General features: G+C 34.0%; 1 protein-coding gene across 1 annotated transcript in view; it reads left to right on the forward strand.

Moving 5' to 3' along the window:
- The window catches only part of LOC150099114 (V-type proton ATPase 116 kDa subunit a 1-like), a 586531-nt gene extending 583083 nt beyond the window's left edge, over positions 1-3448 (forward strand). The window contains exon 19 of the mRNA XM_090404569.1: positions 1897-3448. Coding sequence (XP_090260695.1) covers positions 1897-1993 — 97 coding nt within the window. The 3' untranslated portion in view covers positions 1994-3448. The remainder of the gene's footprint in view (positions 1-1896) is intronic.
- The last annotated feature ends 18480 nt before the right edge of the window (positions 3449-21928 follow it).

Genomic DNA, 21928 nt, shown 5'->3' on the forward strand with positions numbered 1-21928 from the left:
CAAGATATTTCAAGAACCTGAAAATTAATAATTTACCAGTGATTTGGATAAACAATAAAAAAAGCTTGGATGACTGCAGCTACAATGGAAGAGTGGTTAAACATGTTTAATTCAAAAATGAAGAAGGAAAATAGAAATGTCATCCTTTTTCTTGACGATGATACCCGCCATCCAAAGGTAACGCTTTCAAATGTGAAAATCGCCTAGTTCCCACAAAATGCAACAAATGTGTTACAGCTCATGGATATGTGCGTTATTTATACATTCAATTCTCACTACAGACGATTTCTGATGCAATCTTTGATTTTGAATGTAGAAGAAGAAGAAGCTGATAGCTCTTATGCATTAGCAAGATCTGTATCAGTACTGGATACTGTGAATTGGATCAGGTTGGCAGTGAAGAAAATTAAAGCAGAAACAGTAAAAAAGTGTTTTGCTAAAGCTGGGTTTTGGGAAAGTAATGTGGCAGATAATTTGGAGGAGGCAAGTGAAAACATTGCTGCAATATCCAATCTCTGCTGAGGAAAAGAACTTTCCTGTGATACAGAGAACTTTGTTCGTAGTGATGACCATCTAGCCACACATTACAGCTTTAAATCTGCTGCAGCTCTACTAGGGGTAAGAAATACACAAAACGAAGATGTGAAGGAGGAAGGAGGAGAAGAAGCAGCTGGAGAACAGGATATTTCCTTGAAAATTCTTACACATGAACAGGCCCTTCATTGCATCAGTGAAGTAATGCAGTTTGCAAATGATTCAAACTCTTCCAGCCTTCTTGATTGAATCATTGTATACAGTTAAGGACTGCATTCAAAAAGACATGATCACAAAAATGTGGAAACAAGTTTCTTTGTTGGATCTGTGGAAGAAATCTCAATGAGTTGTATATTGGAAACGTGTAATAGAGCATTAATACTTTAATAATGTGTTACTATTATTACTATTATTTTAATAACATAGGTCTACAAGTATCACCTACTTACAAGAGCCAGCCCTGCCGATTTTCACTCATAAACCGGTATGTACCATGTAATATGATTTTAATGGATTTTAAATATTTTTTTTTGCAATTTTGTATAATGCAGAAACTTAGCCAATGTGGAAAATATATTCGGTCCATTGCGATTCCACTTGGAACAAGTTTTACTCTCTCTCTCTCTCTCTCTCTCTCTGTGTGTGTGTGTGTGTGTGTGTGTGTGTGTGTGTGTGTGTGTGTGTGTGTGTGTGTGTGTGTGTGTGTGTGTGTGTGTGTGTGTTAATTCCTCTAAATGTGGTGTAGCAACAGCTGGCTTGTAAGTGGATTGAATAGGATATCAGTGTTTGATAATGAAGTCAGTGATGTTAGCAGGAGGAATCAGGTATGTTATCACTCTCATGCCAATGTAGTATAATCTAGTATAGATGTGAAGGGTGAAAGAGTGATAACAGCTGGAAATAGGACAAAATTTTAATGATGATTAGTGGAATTTTTGAATGAAGAATGCAAAAAAGCAGAGTACTCATCATTTATTCACATAGTCAGTGTACTTCAGTTTTATGAAGTATCCCATTATATAGAATGTTCAGCTGAAAGAGCATATTACATCTGCAGTGGCCTCTGTATCTCTGATATGTTATGGTGGAGAGAAATTGGGTACTGTTGTGACTTAATCCATGCTACAGTAATTGCACATATTGAGTATTTGATGTTGAATATCTATCATTAGACATCATATTTTACACACTCTTGTATATCTTTGAAACTTTGAGCATACTAAATGTGATATTTATGAAAATGTCTTTTTGCATTCTTCGATAAAGTTATAAGGCTTCAAACTTTTTTCACTTCTCTATAGACATGTGGGTGTGTAATTTAATTATTTTTATTTTGTATTTAATTATTTATTATTATTTCAGGGTGGAATTTCAGAGCAAATTTTACGGTGGACAAGGTTATCTGTTTGTTCCTCTTGATTTTGAAACAATTTTAGAAGCAGCTGCTGTTGAAGAGTGATTAACCATAAAGGCACTTTATGTTTTACATAACTGTTTACATTTTTTAAATGCTTATAACACGTATAAATCAAGTTATCATTGTTGTTAATGAATTCCAGTTTTAACTTTTGTAGCATTTATCGTTTGCAATTCTTGTTCTAGCAAGAACAAGAATCCAAAATCCAAGACTATCCAGAATTGTCACTTGGATCTTGATGAGGTTTTAATGTTAGTAAGGTTTTAATTTTATAATTTTCATAATAATATAAATGCATTTCATTTGAGATTCTACCTTAATTTGTGACTATACTGAGCTTTTAATTAAAACATAAAAAATAAATAAAATAATGGTGATGGTGGGCAACTTGTGAGTTCAAATTGCAGTTTTTTCATTTGTTTGTTTTCTTCAGTGGCAAGTAAGAACCTGTAATACCAATGCAAATGAATGTTGAAAGTTAAACAGTTTTAGGGCAGTCAGAGTACTCATAGAAGTATGGTCACAAATTAAAGATATTATACTTGTTTCATCCAGAATAAAGTTTTGTCCTGGTAGGGTATGTAAATCACTTCCATTTCCTTGCTTTATCTATCTGTTTATAACTTTGGATTTCAGATTTTTTTTTTGCAAAAAATAATCCCTTTTATTTATCATTGTCTATGCTATATCCCAACAGCAAACTTTATTTTTTACACAAATTTTGGTAGTATCTTTATAAAATACAAGTATATAATGCAGTACTTTTCAATTGGTCACTTCATAGCAGGAGGAGTTTGAATATTAACTCTTCAGAGTTTGTCTTATATTTATAGTTAGATTTCAGCAGAGCATGGCAAAGCTTGAATATGTTCATGATTGTAAGGTTGCAAAGCACTAATCCTCATTATTTCACTCTTAGCATTAAAGTAAATGGTGCAGATATTCATAGCTGATCATAATCTCAAATGAAATATAAATTTTCCATATGTTTAGGATATTATTGAAAGTGATGGGGCCAATTGAAAAGTACTGCATTATATACTTGTATTTTATAAAGATACTACCAAAATTTGTGTAAAAAATAAAGTTTGCTGTTGGGATATAGCATAGACAATGATAAATAAAAGGGATTATTATGTTAACTTTCTTCCATGTTCACCTTGCAGGAAATGTAATGATTTGCTGGAAACTTGTATTCTTCTTTTACAGTTAACTTTCACTGTATTAAAACATAATAAATAGTGAACTCAGAGGGACCACAGTAATAGCAAACCGTGTACTATAATGAATTTCATTGAATATAGGGACTCACTAGAGCAAGTTTTTTTAATAATAGTGTTTGCTATGTAGTGAGAGTCAACTGTACAATATTTTCAATGCCAAAGTTTGATAATTGCATAATTTACATTTCACATTTTTGAAAATAATGTCTATTTTTTTGTACTATTTGTAATAAGCAAATAATTCATCTATTAATAAAATTGTGAGAAATATGGATACTGTGTTCATTAATTGTATGTTTGTTTTCATCATCGATTTCCTGATTTTTACCCCCAAGGGGTGTTCAGGTTACTATGACAGCACTATATGATTAAGTTTACATTATTATTAATCTCCTATCAGCAGTTTTCCTCCAAATCATTCTATTACTTGTATGCACTCCAATATTGTCATACATAACATTTCGTGCTTTTAAGACACTTCTGACTGAACCAATTCACCTAGACCTTGGTTTTTCTCTGGATCCCTTTCCTGCCATTTTGGCACCAGTTTTGCTGACTTTTCTTCAGTCATTCTATTTAAGTGACCAATATCACCTTTGATTAGCTCTGCTTACACATTCTTGAATACTATTAGTGTCAAGTGCTTTTCTAATATGTTAATTTTTAATATGATTCTGCCATTGATGCTATCAGTTCACTCCATTAATTCTTCTCAGAACCCTCATCTGTGGTCTGTAGTCTTTGATCAGGTACTTTATTTCTAACCCAACTCTCAGATCCCTAACTTAAAACTAGTTTTAAGTTATGGATTTTAAATCACAAATGCATATGATGGTACCACATGTTTGTTTTTTAAAGAGGAAAAAAAAAATTAAGTTATATTCTTCAAATTATCTTTTTAATTGCTTGTAATGTGTAGATTTATGTGACTGATTTGGAGGATTGTGAGTATTCATTGTAATTTAAACAATATAAACCATGTTTTGTAGGCTTTCCAGATTGCAGGTCATGTCTGACATTCTGCCAAAGTCTTGTTTGGCTTTCCCATAAAATTAAGTTTTTGTAATTAACAGAAATTGTAGCTTGATATGCACTATTTATTACTATTTATATATGCTATCTCCTTCTCATTCTACTGCAATCCTACATACACAGGCCAGTACATACACAAAACTTCTTATCACCACCCAACACAAAAACTGGGGTTCATAAGCACCCTTAAACACAGAGCTCAAACTATTTGTTCAAATGAACAAGCTCTTAACCATGAATATGAGATCATCAAACATACCTTTATAAAAAATGGACACAGTATAAAAACCATTCACAAGATCCTCCACAGAGATACAACCAATAACAAAAAAGATTTCAAGAATGCTATTGCCATACCATATGTTAGAGGCATTTCCGAAAAAATAGACAGAACACTACACAAATACAACATCAATACCGCCTTTAAACCCCTGACAAAATTAAGACACCTACTCAGTTCTTCCAAGGATCCTCTGCCACACCTAGCCCACCCAGGGGTTTGCAAAATATAATGCACATGTAACATTCCATACATAGGGGAAACAGGGCGAACAATTCCAATAAGGAAGGATGAACACAAACGACACATTAAATACCTCCATTTTGGAAAAACCGGCCTTTCTGACCATGCACTCCAAACATACCACAGAATTGATTGGAAAGGTACCAAGTCCCTACACAGCACCAAAACCTGGTTCGAGCGGAAATTCAAAGAAGCATGTGAAATGCTCAAGCATAATCTGAATCTGAATAAAAATGATGGTCTAACCATTCCAAGAATGTGGAGGACCCATCTGCAACCTTCGTAGCAACCACAAAGAAAAATCTCAATACAAGACTTGAAGTGTTTTTTTTTTTTTTTCTGAACATTCAATAGCAACCTGAACTGTACAAATCCAGAAGGTAATCCCAATAAACCCTCGATGAGTCTTTGGACTCCTTGGAGGTGTCATATAATAATAATAATATAACAATTCATATTGTTATATTATTAATATAACAATATGAATTGTTATATTAATATTGGGTTTTGTGGGATATCAGCTATGTAGATTGAGAATGATAGAGGGGGACAGAAGAGATCCTTGTGGAATGCCAAGATTTTACATCTGATTGATATTATTCCATCTATTTTGATTTGCATAAATCTGTAAGGTATGAATAGATTGTTTTAACCAACTTTATTGGGATGTTAAATTTAATTATTTTGAAAAGAAGGCCCTGATGCCACACCTTATTGAAAGCCTTCACAGTCAATGAAAATTGATGCTGTGTTGAGGTTCCAATTGAAGCCTTTTGTGATATTTCTTCTATCCAACCTTGGAAAAGTCACTCAGTGACTTTTCCAAGGTTGGATAGAAGACTGATGGGTCTGTAACTTTCGAGGGGGTTGGGAGGGTTCTTTCCAGGCTTCAAAGGTATGAAATTGCTGTCTTCCAAGCTACAGGGAAGTGCTGGAATCTGAAGATGGCAGTTTGTTATGTTTACTAGATGAACTATAGATTTTCTTGGGAGCAATTTTATTATTCGGTTGGTGATGCCATCTGGTCTTGGAGCATTTTGTATGTATAATGCTATGCATTATGGGGAGGGTCACTACCCAGACTGGTTTCAACCTTTATTGAGGTCTCATGAGTGGGAGCCAGACCCAGAGGTCATACTAAGTAGTAGAACATTACTTTGAAAAGAAGGCCCTGATGCCACACTACAGATAAGTTATGATGTTTATTATTTCAGCTGGGGATAGTTGGAGTAATAGGCTGTGAGTTATCCTTCTGATGACGTAAGGTTTTCTTGGCCTGGCAGTGTACCTTGTAAATGAGATTGTTTAAGTTTTCATATGATGGATTGCATTGCTTTTCTTGGTTTCTATTAGAGCTTCTGCTTTTTCTGTATCTGTCTGAGCAATTCCTTTCTTGGTCATTTGCATGGGGGGGGAAATGAGTTTACTTTTGATGCAGAGAGCTCTCAAGAACTTCCAGATGGAGTGATCCTCTGAGTTTATATTGGCTAATTTGGTTTCCATGGTTTCGGTGTTTTTGAAGAGCTTCGCGGACTTGTTAGACTGTGCAATATTGTTTTCTCTTGTGTTGTAGAATCTCTTTCTGGCTTTTATTGACTCTGATCAGGTAAATGAATTCCTCAGGGATCTGATTGATCCTGTGGAGGACAGTGGTTTGCTTTATTGATTTGGCTAGTTAGGTTGTTTACTGCTATCTCCTGTTTATTGTGGATGATGGGTACTGGGCCGATGTACTCTGGGAGAATTCTAGAGAGCTTGTCCCAATCTATAAAGGAGTGCTGTGGAGAGAGCTGCTCCTGTGTACCGAGTTTAAGTTGAATGGAGGTTATGGTCAGATGATAACTCGTTTATCGTTTCCAGCTCATATTGGCATCTGATATATCTGACAATGTCAAGTACATCTGAGCTTCCACCTGAGCTGTGATGGGTAGGCTCTATGGGTATGGAGTCTTGTGTTGAATAATTGTATAAGGTACGTCCTTTGTTGTTAATTGTGGAGCTGAACCAAGCTGTATGTTTGATATTAAATGCCCACAGTTTCATCCTATTCAAATCATTCTGTAAGTACTGCATGTTAGCAGCATTCCTGATTACCCTACCTATCTTTACATAATCAGCAAATAGCTGTATGTCTCTTGGCAAAACCTTCCCAATATCATTAATGTGCTGATTGAATAACAGTGGACTAAGCACTGATCCTTGTGGTACACCACTGATTATGTTGCGAGGGTGGTCTGAAATGTTCTCAGCCTAACAATGAAAAAACAAATTTATAATTTCAAAATAATTTTTATTTTTCAGCATAATCTCCCTTAAGACTAATACATTTATTCCAGCGATGCTCCGGCGCCATTATCCCGTCCCTGTAGCGGTTCTCAGTAAGATCTGCAAACTACCTCTGTACACATGCAATCACCTGCTGCTAATGTAGTCAACATAAACATAATTTTAAAAAAAACTCCATAAAGTCACATGTTTGTTTGCAGTATCATAATTATCTGTTGTACATAAAATATTGTATACTGCTTCACATAGAGCTACTATTGGAATTTTCAAGCATGTGGGAAGGCTTATATGTTCGTCGTACATGTTGATTACTTTTAACGATGTAGATGAGAACACAGTCTGATAAGAAAATAACTATTTATTTTCTTCTTGCTGATTGTTTGTTGGTATTGTATCCAGCATCTTCAGAGCACAAAAAAATATTTTGTCACAGTACGTGATGCAACAACAATCCAGTATAACAGTGTCACTAGTTTCAACAATTGTAATACAAGACCGGAGCTGCGCCCTGCACAAGGGCGCTTGAAGATGAGGTGCTGCCATTTCACCAAGGGAAATAATAATATATATAAATTTCCTTATTCTTGAATTATATCATACTATATAAATTACACAATTACAAATTATAGTTAATGCAATAAAAATGAAATTTAAAATCAGTCAAATTATGAATTCTTAATAATCTAACAATATTTTTAACTTAATACATCACCGGTTTTATTATAATTTGTTTGAAGTGAAACGTTATCAATATTACCACAGATTTTATTTCACAGAGTAAACATTGACTCAGGGAAAATTGTTTAAATATTCTCGATTGTTTATTATATTTTTAGTAGAAATTATTAGTTTAAGACAGGCCGTGAATTCATTCTTACATTGTTCTTTGCCCTTTGTGGGTGTGTGATTGTGACTGAAACAGTGACATTGTTCTGCAAATTTTAGGACTTAAGTCAAGAACTTTTTTTTATTCTGTATGCTGCTCATTCATTAAATTTATTAGTTAAAGATGCAGCTAAGATATCCTGTGAAACTGAATTTTTTGGGCTAATACAGGAATTATATAATTATTTTTCAATATCTGTGAAGCGTTGGGCTATATTAAAAAAACATTCATGTTTTAAATTTAAAACCACTTTCTGCTACTAAGTGTGAAAGTAGAGTAGAAGCAATAAAGCCACTTAAAAATAATATCAATGAAATTTACCAGGCTCTTTTTGATGTTACGGAAGATGAAATTAAAGATATCGATTCTAGAGTTCAGGCAGACAACTTAATTTCAAAGATTTATTCGTTTAAATTTATTTGCTCTGTTCATGTTTGCTACGAAATCTTTAGTCTCGTAAATGTTGCAAGCAAAATAATGCATAATCCAATATTTGGTATAGAAAAAAATTACAGAAAATCTTTATTATGTTATACAAGAATTAAATACTCGCCGAACAGACCAATATTTTGAAAATATTAGAACTGCAAAAGAAGTAGCAAACGATCTTAATATTGATCCTATTTTTCAAGACATTCGCAAAATAACAAAAACAAATATGTTTGGTTACGAAGCATCAGATGAGACAACGCATGATCCTAAACAAAATTTTAAAATAAATTTTTTCTTCGCGATTTTAGACACGACAATAACTTCAGTCACGGTAAGATTCATACTCTTAAAACAACATAGCGAAAAGTTATGAGACATTAGCAAATTAAAAGATTACAGACTTAGATGAAGGTTTAATGAAACATTGTAAAGATTTGCACTTAAACTGAGCAACAATCAAGATGCCGACAATCACCATATTGATGGTATGACTTTATTTGAGGAATTAAAAACTTTGCAATGTTTTATTTAAAAAGATTCAGCTCCTCAGGATTCTTTAAATTATATATAGGAAAATAAATTTACCGACATGTTTCCGAATACTGTACTACGATTGTGATGCGTATTTATTTAACATAACCAATATCCATAGCATCAAGAAAAAGAAGTTTTTCAAAACTGAACCTAAAAAAATTATTTGCGTTTCACAATGTCTGGAGAGCGTCTAAAGGATTTATCAATTATCATCATCATGATCAAATTCCTGCCATGTACCCGCAAGGGGTGTACAGGATATGATAGTACTACATGAAAAAAATTACATCATTACTAACTTCCTATCTACAATTTTCCTCCAAATTAGTCTGTTACTTGTCAAGGCTTCAACATTATCAGATCTTATATTTCTATCATCTAAGGCACTTTGTACCATATCAATCCACCTATATCTTGGTCTTCCTCTGGGTAGTTTTGCTGCCAACCTGACAGAGAACACTTGTTTTGCTAATCTTTCCTCTCCCATTCTATTTAAGTGACCATACCACCTGAGATTAGCTCTGCTAATGCATTCCTGGATGTTGACAATGTCAAGTTTTTTCCTAATATCCTTGTTTTTAATATGATATTGCCATTGATGTCATCTGTTCACACCTATAATCTTTCTCAGGACTCATATCTGCGGTCTCTCGTCTTTGGTCAAGTGTTTTACTTCCGACCCAGCTCTCAGATCCATCAGTTAAAACTGGTTTGAACACTGTCTTGTATACAGCTAATTTAGTGTTCCAACTGATTTCTCTCTTATTCCATATGAATTTATTCAATTGACTTCCCACCATACCAGCTTTGCTGATTCTGTTGTCTATTTCTATATTTAATTTACCATCTTCAGTAAAAATTGTGCCTAAGTAGCTGAAATGTTTTACTTGTTCCACAGGTTCTCCATTCACAACACAGTTGACATTTTCAATGATTCTGCCTATTTTCATTGTCTTTGTCTTTTTATTGCTGACCTTCATACCATATCTATTGCAACAGCTATTCAATTTAGTCAGAGAATCTTGCAGACTTGCAGCGGATTTATTTAGAAGTATAATATTATCTGCATAAAGCAAAGAGCTGACATTAACATCTCCAATTTTGATATCAGGTTTAATACCACTTTCCTTCATAATGTGATCCATATAGATAATGAATAACAGAGGGGATAATGTACATCCTTGTCTCACACCAGATTTAACATTAAACCATTTTCCTGTACTTCCTTCAATTCTAACTGCTGACTTACAACTCAAATAAAGACTACATATTGCTTGATATAATGCCCCATTGACACCATATAACTGTAGCGTATTGAATAGCTTCTCTCTTGGCACCTTGTCATATGCCTTTTCCAAATCGACAAAACTTAAATAGAGATCTCTGTTATATTCCCATGCTTTCTCGATTATTTGTCGTAAAGTGAAGATCTGATCTTGACAGCCTCTATTTGGCCTGAATCCAGCTTGTTCTTTACCAAGCTCTTCCACAATTCTTTTCAAACGTTTCTCAAGTATACTTGCATAGAGCTTGCCAGGAACACTCAGTAGGGAAATACCTCTATAATTGTCACATTCAGTTTTATTTCCCTTTTTATATATGGGTAGCGTATTGAATAGAATTTGTCGTAAAGTGAAGATCTGATCTTGACAGCCTCTATTTGGCCTGAATCCAGCTTGTTCTTCACCAAGCTTTTCTTCCACAATTCTTCTCAAACGTTTCTCAAGTATACTTGCATAGATCTTGCCAGGAACACTCAGTAGGGAAATACCTCTGTAATTGTCACATTCAGTTCTATTTCCCTTTTTATATATGGGTAGCGTATTGAATAGATTCTCTATTGGCACCTAGTCATATGCCTTTTCCAAATCGACAAAACTTAAATACAGATCTCTGTTATATTCCCATGCTTTCTCGATTATTTGTCGTAAAGTGAAGATCTGATCTTGAGAGCCTCTATTTGGCCTGAATCCAGCTTGTTCTTCACCAAGCTTTTCTTCCACAATTCTTCTCAAACATTTCTCAAGTATACTTGCATAGATCTTGCCAGGAACACTCAGTAGGGAAATACATCTATAATTGTCACATTCAGTTTTATTTCCCTTTTTATATATGGGTACTATGAGAGCTCTACTCCAATCATTGGGAATTCGTCCCTCTGTCCAGGCTTAAACTATGCTTTTTAAACTATGCAGTGCAGCCACTGTAAGACTTATACCACCATACTTCAGCATTTCTGGTCGAATATCATCTACTCCTGCTGCCTTTCCACATTTCAAGCCTTTGATGGCTTTTTCTACTTCAAGTATGGATATGTATTCCTGACTGCATGTTTGGGCAGTGTTTTTTACGACTGTGCTGTTATCACTGCTAGTTTCATTTAGCATTTTTTCAAAGTAATTACTCCATACTTCAAGGATATCTTTTTCTCCCGTTTTCGTGTCACCTTTATCATCTCTAACTCCTTTTACTGCACTCTTTCCTCCATTCCTAAGCTTCTTCAACAACCTCCAGAATATTTTGCCACCTTCTTGATATTTATTTTCTATATTCTTGCCAAAGTCCTCCCATGACTTTTGTTTAGCTAGTTTTACACAGTGTTTAGCATTTTTGCATTTGTCTCTGTATTCTCTAAGAGCACAAGCTGACTTATTTGATAGGAACTTTTGATATGCTTTCTTCTTTTCCTTCACTGCCTCTTGAACTTGCTGTGTCCACCAGGGAGTTTTGATTTTTTTTATCTTTGCAGACAACCTCACCACATGCCTCTTTGGCAGAATCAATGAATGTTTCCTTGAGAGTTTGCCATTGAATCTCCAAGGTTTGATTCCTGTTCTCAAACTCTTTCATTTTTTCTTCAATAATCTTTGTGTATTTTAGTCTACAGTTCACATCTGAGAGCTGCTCAACTTTAATTTGCTTTAAAACTTTCTTGCATGTTATTCTTTTCAATATGAAATTCAATTTTATCCTGCTCAAGACTAAATAATGATCACTTCCAATTTCAAATTCTCTGTACACTCTAGTGTCCTGCACCAGTGAGAAAACATCACTATCAACAATAACATAGTCAATGAGACTTTTCTTATTCCTTGCCTCTTCTCTCCATGTGAATTTGTGCACATTTTTATGTTGGAACATGGTGTTAGTAATAACCAGTCCATGTCCTAAGCAGAAATCCAACAGATATTTGCCATTATTATTAGCTTTGCTCTTTTCTCCAAATTTTCCGAAAATATTTTTGTATGTCTCACAATCATTTCCTACTCTGCTATTTAGATCCCCAACAAGAACCAACTTTTCCTTTTTCATTGTGTCAGTTGCTTTTTCTAAAGCATTAAAAAATTCCTCCACTTCTACCTTAGTATAACCTTCTGTGGGACCATAGGCACAAGTAAGTCTCATTGTCCAGTTCCCCCATTCTCATATTTGCCCACATTACTCTACTTCAGACTGACTGCCATTCAAGAAGATTAGCCTCGTATTTTGTGTTGAATATTATGGCTACTCCTTCTTTTCCTTGATTGTCATTGCCTGAATATAACATTTTGTATTTATTGCTCAGAAAGATCTCACCAGTTTTTGTCTTTTTTGTTTCAGTCACCCCTATTATGTCGATGTGGTACTTATCTTATTCCTCAGCTAGCTCCATTTCTTTGCCATTCAGGCTTCTTATGTTGATAGTACCGATCTTTAACTCTGGTGATGTTGAGTTGGGGTTTGTTTTTAGATTTGTTCCAGTAGCTGACTTTTCGCTGTTCGCCCTGGTTTCCTGGCGAAAACAACGGGGGCCTTGTTTAACCGGGCGATGCCCCTGCCGGCATGAAATTTTGTCATGTATTACCATCATTTTTTATTTTGGTTTAACCAATAAGAATACAATTTGGTCGGCTAAATCCCAAATTGCTAGCCCATCCTCGTTCGTTCAGTATCTAGATAGATACCCAACAGGGTGCACCACGAGAAGGTGAGGATTGGATATTAGGTCAGAAGCCCTGGTCGGTTCTCCACATTCCTTTAAACGCTATGTGGAGGTCTCCTCTCAGTTATACAGCTTTGACCCTTAAGCACCCCATTTATCAATTATATCAACTGAAAATAATATGGATTCATTAGACATGAAAGATATTAAAAATTTTGTGATGGCTAAAGCAAATGGATAAATATGTAAAATAAATCTACATTTATCCTAATTGTTATGTAGTTAAAAGCATATCTCCAAATTATATTTGTTATGTAATAATATTTCTTTTTATATTAAAATAAAAGTTATTTTTGTTTTTATATATATATATATATATATATATATATATATATATTCTGTTGTATTTATATATTAACGAAAGAAACATCTTTGAAAATTTTTATTATTAAAAATTCCTTATTAATGAATTTTAGTGATTACAATGTTCTACTGTTGTTAAATAAAATTTATTTTTCCGTATGCGTATAAACTGTTGTACTTTTAACAAAGTAAATTTTATGCAAAAATTTTTCAGGGTAACTTATTTTATGGGGTCGCTGAAAAGGTTTTCGCACAAGGGTGCCTCCTACCCACTGTGCAGTACTCTACACGAGAAACACTAAACTCCTAATTAGCCGCCAGATATGTTAAAAAAACGAGAGAGAAACCAAGGTATTAATTTGGTCTTAAGATGACTGTCTCCCAAATCTTGGCAAATTTATACAGCCATACTTGTTGAGGTTGAAGTGTGTTTTAAGGCTAGTGTTGATTCCAGGAACAACCTATCTGCCTTATGAAAACTTCTTTGCATCATTTTTGTTTTTTTCCATTCGATCTTGTGTGCAGGGATATCTAAAGCATGGTCTGCTAGACCTCACTTGCCATAGCGATAGTGCTGAATTGCATTTTTTATGTTCACTGAGGTGGATGTCCACAGTTCTTGTCTGTACATAGTAAGCTCGCTCACACAAACAAGGCACGTCACAGACTCCTGGATGTGATAAAGGAGAGATTCTGTCCTCGGGTGAACAGATGAGAGTTGCCAATTTCACATACGGTTTAAATACGGTGCATACTTAATGTATATTAAGCACTGTAGATAAGTTTTCAGATATGCCGTTAATGTATGGGATGGTGACAGTTTAGCTCTAGTGGGGATTATAGCCATTTTCCAAGAAGGTGTGATGTGAGTGAGTACAGCAGTGAGAGCAATGTCATTGGAACAAATCGATCTAACTCTGTTATTTTTTTTTTAGAATACCATACTGTTGAGATAAGTGATGGTGTGATTCTCTGTGTAAATATCTCCCTGTATATGTGGATTTTCAACAAACCGGATGACTTGAATCCAATTAGAATTGAGACCTATGATTGTAGTACTAATACTACTACTGCTAACAATATTTCATTTGGCAGTGAGTTTGAAGCCATCTGGTGTGAGGTGGAATCTAACAAGATCAATTACATAGCGGGGGTGTTGTTACAGACCTGGTGGATCAGTTGCTAGTGGTGAAGAAATACATCACCAAATAGAAAAGATTATCACGAAAAGAGTAATCATAATGGGAGACTTTAATTATCTAAATATTGATTGGGTAGCAGTAAACGTAGTAGTAGGGTCACTTCTGACCAGATCAAGATAAGAAAGAATCGTGACGTGATTGGTTGTTCATTTGATAATGTCATTGTGTTTGACGTCATGAGTTTGTAATGTTTGGAATTTCCCTGGGAGCATATGTGTCAGGTGATGTCAATTCTTGTGTTTTGGTTCGCGTATGGAATTATTGGTGATGGTAGAGATAAGGATTAGTGTTGTGATTGGTGGAGCACTAGTGATCAGATCAAGATAAGATAACGAATCATGTCTTGGATGTGTGTGTTGTTATCAGATGTAGATAAGTGACGTCATTCGTTAGTTGTAAGTAAGTGACATTATTGTTTTGAATGGAAAGGAAGATATATTAGTGGATAAGGAATCGTGTCGTGATTGGTGGGACATTTCTGACAAAATCAAAATAAGATAAGGAATCGTGACGTGAATGATAATTGTTTTCAGATAAAGATAAGTGATGTCATTTGTTAGTTGTAAATAAGTGACATTATTGTTTTGAATGGAAACGGGAGATATATTAGTGGATAAGCAATCGTGTTGTGATTGGTGGGACACTATGAACCAAATAGGGATAGGGTGAAAGGGGAAGCAACGTCAGTGTCTGGGATGTGTGTTGTTATGAGTTGTAGAGAAGTAAATGGTTCGCGTATGGCATTATGGGTGATGGATAGTGATAAGATAAAGTTTGGAATTTTGCTGGGGCCTTCATCTGTCAGGGACATCACATGGTGTGTTTGGTTCGCTTAAAGCATTGTGGGTGTATTTGGAAATAAGGAATCGTGCCGTTTTTTGTGTTTGGAAATTTCTGGGGAACATGTCTCTCTGTGATATCACATAGTGTTTTGGTTTGCCTATGGAATTATAGGTGATGTTTTTGAGACAGGATATCTTGGAATTTTCCCAGGATGACACACGTCCTTCATTGTCGTCATGTTTTGTCTTTGATTATCTATAGATATCTACTTATTTTCTAATACATTCTGGGGTATTTCTTTCCTGTTAAAGGGTGGGAATTCTTTGAGTAGATTCGTGATGGCAGTACTATTTAGGCTCTTCTGAATAATTTAATTATATGCTGGTGTCCCTCAAGCATTCACTATTTTTGCTCCGATGTTATCACTATCAGTTGGAGGTGACATCACTAAAAGATTATTGACAAGTGACAGCCTCTTTTCGAATTAATGTTATCTTGTTTATTAATGTTTGGGTAATGATGTTTTTTAAGTTTACATGAAGAGGAAAACCAAACAGTATTTTAAAAAATAAATTATAAATAAATGGAGACTTAAAAGCTTACAGTAACTTTTTTGTATGTAGTCTTGAAATTCTAATGATAATTTAAATTTACTTAGTCTTTCCAGAATGATTCTTCTTAATGCAGATAGATATTCCAAAATAGTTGAATTTTTATCCACACCATAACACAAAAACACAATCTTGAAAGAATGAAATTTCTGTAATAACCTGAAAAACTATTTGACTTTTGTTCTTTAGATTTTCTGTCCGTTTGGTATACCATTAATTCCTTAGCATTGGGTCATACTGTGTTTTTATTTCCAAGGTAGTGAGGGTAACCTCAAACTGTCTTTTGCTGACTAATATATCTGCCAGCGATCTGTAAACGCTCACACAGAACAATATTTTCTGGTTATTTCTGTAAATAACCAGAAAATATAGTTGACTACATCGTTTAGATTTCCACCGTTTGGTTCCGTTGGAGAAGACTCATTAATTTCCATCTTAGTTTTCGACCTCTATCACAGTATGGAACTGTTTGTATTAATCACATCCTGTGGTATATGATTTGCGATTTTGTTCAAAAGGTATTTTCCGATGGTTGGATGTTTCTCAAACACATATGTCTAAGTGATTAGCATTCACATGATTGCGATGACATATCCTAAAATTATTCATTCCTGATTAAGGATTTTATACACTTATTGTTTTCAAGTAGATGGGTTGTTTGTTTATGTTTTGTGTAGCTAGTAAACGAATTTCTTTCAAATGAATATTAGCTCTGTAATATATAAAAATAAAATCAGCTAATGCCTTTTTAATCCCGTATATATATATATATATATAGGGAGTAGGTGAGGCCGTTTTTATCCCTATCTAACTTTTGGAGACTGAGTGGAGACAGTTCAATCTCCACTGTTACCCAATCAGAGGTAGCTGGTCCAAGGCTATCACTAATTAAGAGGCACACAGTGAAGAGTGACGGCTCAACAAGTGCCGCCATCTCGTGGTCCCTAATCCTAACACTCGTATTTAATGTCTGAAATAGTGTGAGCTCTATAGTCGATTTTCTTGAGTTTGCGGGAGAAAAAATCAGCTTGCCCGTGCCAGAGATCAACTAACTCGGGAACCGGTTGAAAAAAGGCTTAGAAAAATTTCCTCTAGTCGCCAACTAGACTCGAAATCAAGTCTTCCTTCGTGCTGCCAAGCGCCGTGGTGTGCAAACGCCACATCCACTGAGCTACACTGGCTATTTGTAATATATGTACTTTGTTAATTTGTTACCTTTTAACTGTAATATTATTAACAAATTTTTATTGCTGAATCTAACATACATAAATTAAATAAAGTGAAAAAGACAGTATTTTTTTCCCTTATTCTTCTGATTTCACATTTGCTCTGATGTTCATAGTGTATGATTTCCCACTGGTGCTTGTGTATAATTCACGTGATTTTTTTCTCCATGTGACATTTCAAAACAAATTGAACTATGGTTTTTTCATAGTTCAACTATCTAAAACACATTTCTGTTAGTCCCATTTGACTGTTGTCTTCTCAGCCCGACATTTATTTCACAGTAAGGATATTTATATATATATGTATTTTAACACAATTATTATATTAGATATTCTTTCCAATTCAAATAATTATTTATTCTCATTTCAAATGAAAATTAGCTCAGAAAGAAAAAAAATTTTTACCCTCAAATATATATTTATGATCACAGCAAACAAGAAATTCATCAGCTTTTTCAAAGTTTTGAAATTCATGCAAATATTGTTTTCATCATTTGGTATCATTTAAATGAAGAATGGATCTAGCTATTAAGTTCGTTAATGTTTTTTTTCTCTTCCAATGATGAGTATTATTTTATATACGCATGTTGATTAACTTGTTATCTGCATTCTACGATACCTTTTTATTTTTTTTTCACTTTTCAGGTGAAATATTCTCCACTAAAATTCTGCCTATTAATTTAATACCCATTTCCTTTAGCTTCCAAGAGCTGACACAGTTTCATTGAGTGGATTTTCAAAAAAAAAAAAAAAAAATTCTGGTTAGTTTGTGGCATGAAATTTCAGAAGGGAAAAAAAATGTTATGGTCTTACTTAAATTTGTATAACACATCAACGACACCTAATTTGTTCATATAAATTTACACATTTTATTTGAATGAAATATTATTTACAAATTGTATTTACTGAATCTAACATACAGAAAATAAATAAAATGAAAAATGCAATTTATTTTTTGTTCCTTAATCTTGTTAAATTTGCACTGTTGTTCAAAAGTTCTTCCCATGCTTGTGGAATTGCCATCATATGGTTTTGACAATGCCATTCTCATCTGAAAGTTAATTTTCATTTGGTGATCATTGGGAATTTATTACTGTGGTAAAATTAAGGGTTACATATTTATTTTTTTGAAACCAATACATATATTTCTGAACATTATTAAAAGCACAGAATCTCGTTATGTTTCCAAAAGCATTTAAAAGTACTCATTATGTTTTCACGTTTTGGGCATCCAATTTCATTTAAATCAAGAACAGGCTTCCCTGTTAACCTCGTTAATGTTTTTGATTTTTCTCTTCGTTTGGCGAGTAATATTTGATATTTGCATGTTGATTCTATCATCGAATTTCTTAGTTTGTCCAGAGATAGTGAACCAATTTCCCACTTCAGCTGATGGTTATATTTTATTAACCAAGAATTCTGTTTTTTAACTCTTTCAGGTAATTCTTTCCAACTACAAGGTGATTTTGTCAATGCATATCTTACAATAATTCCATCAGAAATACAAATTTCTTTAGGAAAAATTTGAAGTCTTATTCAAAAGAAATTGACAATCAGTTATTCCAATGATAACTGAAAATTCTTATTTTTAACGACTGTCGACTTTTCATATTTGTTTTCCTTCATTCTTAGATTACTTCATATGGCACCACAAATAAAGTTATTTATTATTATTTCACTGATTAGTAGCTCCGATCTTATATTTTATGTTAACTTTCTGTTACAAATTCTAAACAATTAGAACTTTTCACAAAGAAACTTTAAAAGAATTTTGTGGCTCATGCATTATTTTTACATTACAAAACACAGAACACCACAACACAAAACAGCAGCTGCAATGGATGAACGATTACCTTGAGTCCAAAGTCACTCGACTCTATGGTATTTTCTTATAGTACTGTTTACCCTTACTATGTCCTACCCTGAGCGTTCCTTCAAAAATGAACCTTTTGCACAGATGACTCAATGACATGTTTTCGCATGCTGTTGGATATACTGTTGGTGTATTTTTATCTTACTTTGTGTGGGGAAAGGTAAAATATGTATGTGTTATCTGAAGAGTACAAACATTTTTTCTGTAGCAAACTTTAATTGTTTAAGTCACGTTTTTGGGTTAATTAACTTCTGTCTCTGTAAAACAACCAAATTCTAACAGTTCGGATTTTCGATTATGTGAACAAATTGTTTTCAGGTAACTCAAACAATGTCAATAGATAGCATTAGACAATTTCTAAAATAATCAATTACATGGATATCAGTTTTCAACACTTTTTCCCCCGTTTCTGGCATTAATTTCACAGTAGTGATTTTTTTAAATAAACAATTGCATTAAGGTGTAAAGTTGTGAATTTAAATATCAATTTCTAATCAGAATAACAGTAAAAAATTCACTGTGGAAAAACAACAACAAAACCACACATCTTTGTTCATTTAAGTTTACAAATGCATATTTTATTTTGCTGAAATACTATTTACAAGTATATTCACTGAGAAAAATTCGAAACATGTAATTACCTAAAAATATTTCACAATATTTAGTTTACACTCTTAACATTTTCCAAAGAGTTCAATGAATAAAATTTTTGTCACTCACCGTTTCTTGGTTACATTACATCAAAATAGCTGGTCATGCAAAAGAGTTTTTAAAACAGATACCATGGTAAGCACACCTCCATACATTTGATATTGTGTCAGTCTGGAAATGACACCATGCCTCCCTAAACATTTGTGTATTCTTTTGTCACCAAATATACACAAATAGTTTTTGTAAAATGTCGTAATGTCCCAAAATAAAGAATCTTTATTGAATTGGATAAAATCTTGAAAGTCTAATTTTACCATTGATGAATTTAAATGATTAGCGATAATTTTCCCTATGATACGAATAGCTGTTAATTCAGTTTCCAAAAATACTAAATGATTATCAGTGTCGTACATTTTTGGTGAAAATCTCTCAGCTTCTTCACAGCTAATAGAGAAACTTTACTTCCATCAGCTCCTGTATCATCGAGTATTAGTTCCCCATCTTGGCATTTCAGAATATAACACTCACCGAGGTCCATTTCATAGTCAACTTGTCTTTGCAATTAGCCAAGGATATCAGACCACTTCCTGTGTAACATTTCCCAAGTGGTCCTAAATAAATACATCACAATGTACGTGTCTTCTAAAATAATAATTGGTTTCCACCCTTTTAGAGCTATGTGAAGAGCTTTGCTCGTGCTATTTTCCTGAAGAAAGAAAATTTCAGTGATTTTTGTGGCTCACCCATTATTTTACTTTACTTTCCTGGATACAAAACACCACAACACAATATGATAGCTGCATTGGATGAACGAATTGCCGTAACTGCAAAGACACTTGACTCATTTGTTTTTCCTTATAGTACTGTTTACCTGACCGTTCCTTCCAAAATGAAACTTTCACGGACATGTTTCTACATGCTGTTGGATATGTTGATGTGAGATTATCTTACTTTGAGACATCATAGGGCAAATCTTATCTCAATGGCTTGAAGGGTATTCTATATTATTTATCCTTAGGTTAAGTATTTTATCCTCAAAAAGTGGTTTTGATGTTACACCATGTGACTTGTTCTCTCACTCATATGTCCGAAATTGTTGGGATGGGGAAAAAATAGCATTAGGTGGTGGAAGTGAAGAGGTCATCAAGAGGGTGACAAAGGTCTTCCCTGGAATGCTTTCGTGCAAAACAGTGCCATATTGTGATAGAGGTCGAAAACTAAGACGGAAATTAATGAGTAATCTCCATTCTTTTAAGATTGTGTTTTTGTGTGTTGTGGTGTGGATAAAAAATTAACTATTTTGGAATATCTATTTGCATTAAGAAGAATCATTCTGGAGAGACTGTAAGTAAATTTAAATTATCACTAGAATTTCTAGACTACATACAAAAAAGTTATTGTAAGCTTTTAAGTCCATTTATTTTTAATTTATTTTTTAAAATACCATTTGGTTTTTCTCTTCATGTGAACTAAAAAAAACACCATTACCCAAATATTAGTAAACATAACTTTAATTCGAAAAGAGGTCTTTTGCAAATAATCTTTTAGTGATGTCACCTCCAACTGATAGTGATAACATCAGAGCAAAAAAAAGTATATGTTTGTGAGACGCTAGAATATAATTAAATTATTCAGAAAAGCCTAAACACTACTGCCATCACGAATCTTCTCTAAGAATTCCCACCCTTCAACAGGAAAGAAATACCCCAGAATGTATTGGAAAATTAGTACAGCCATCTATAGATAACTAAAGACAAAACATGATAATGAAAGATGTATGTCACCCTGGGAAAATTCCAAGATATCTTATCTCAAAAACATCACGTATCGTTCCATAGTCAAACCAAAACACTATGTGATATCACCGAGAGACATATGTTCCCCAGAAATTTCCAAACACACCATGTGATGTCCCTGACAGATGAAGGCCCCTAGCAAAATTCCAAACTTTATCTTATCACTGTCCATCACCCATAATACCATACGCAAACCATTTACTTATCTATAACTCATAACAACACACATCCAGGCCACTGACGTCGCTTCCCCTTTCATCCTACACCTATTTGGTTCATAGTGTCCCACCAATCAAGACACGAATACTTATCCACTAATAATATCTCCCTTTTCCATTCAAAACAATAACGTCACTTATTTACAACTAACAAATGACATCACTTATCTTCATCTTAAAACAATAAACATTCACGTCACAATTCCTTGATCTTGATCTGGTCAGAAGTGACCTTACTACTAGTACAATCTCATGAGAAGAATGAAAATCATTTATTGAGCTGTTGCAGGACAACTTCCTCGAGCAATAAATATGTCACAGAAGGAACTCGAGGACAAAGCGTGTTAGATTCGATTATAGTGTCCGAGGGCGTTTCAGCTAAAGATGTAACTGCTGATTCCGGTTGGTGGCAGGGA

The sequence above is a fragment of the Typopeltis vanoorti genome, chromosome 15 (genome assembly GCF_054136105.1).
Source record: "Typopeltis vanoorti isolate ZY-2024b chromosome 15, IOZ_Tvanoo_1.0, whole genome shotgun sequence".
Lineage (NCBI taxonomy): Eukaryota > Metazoa > Arthropoda > Arachnida > Uropygi > Thelyphonidae > Typopeltis > Typopeltis vanoorti.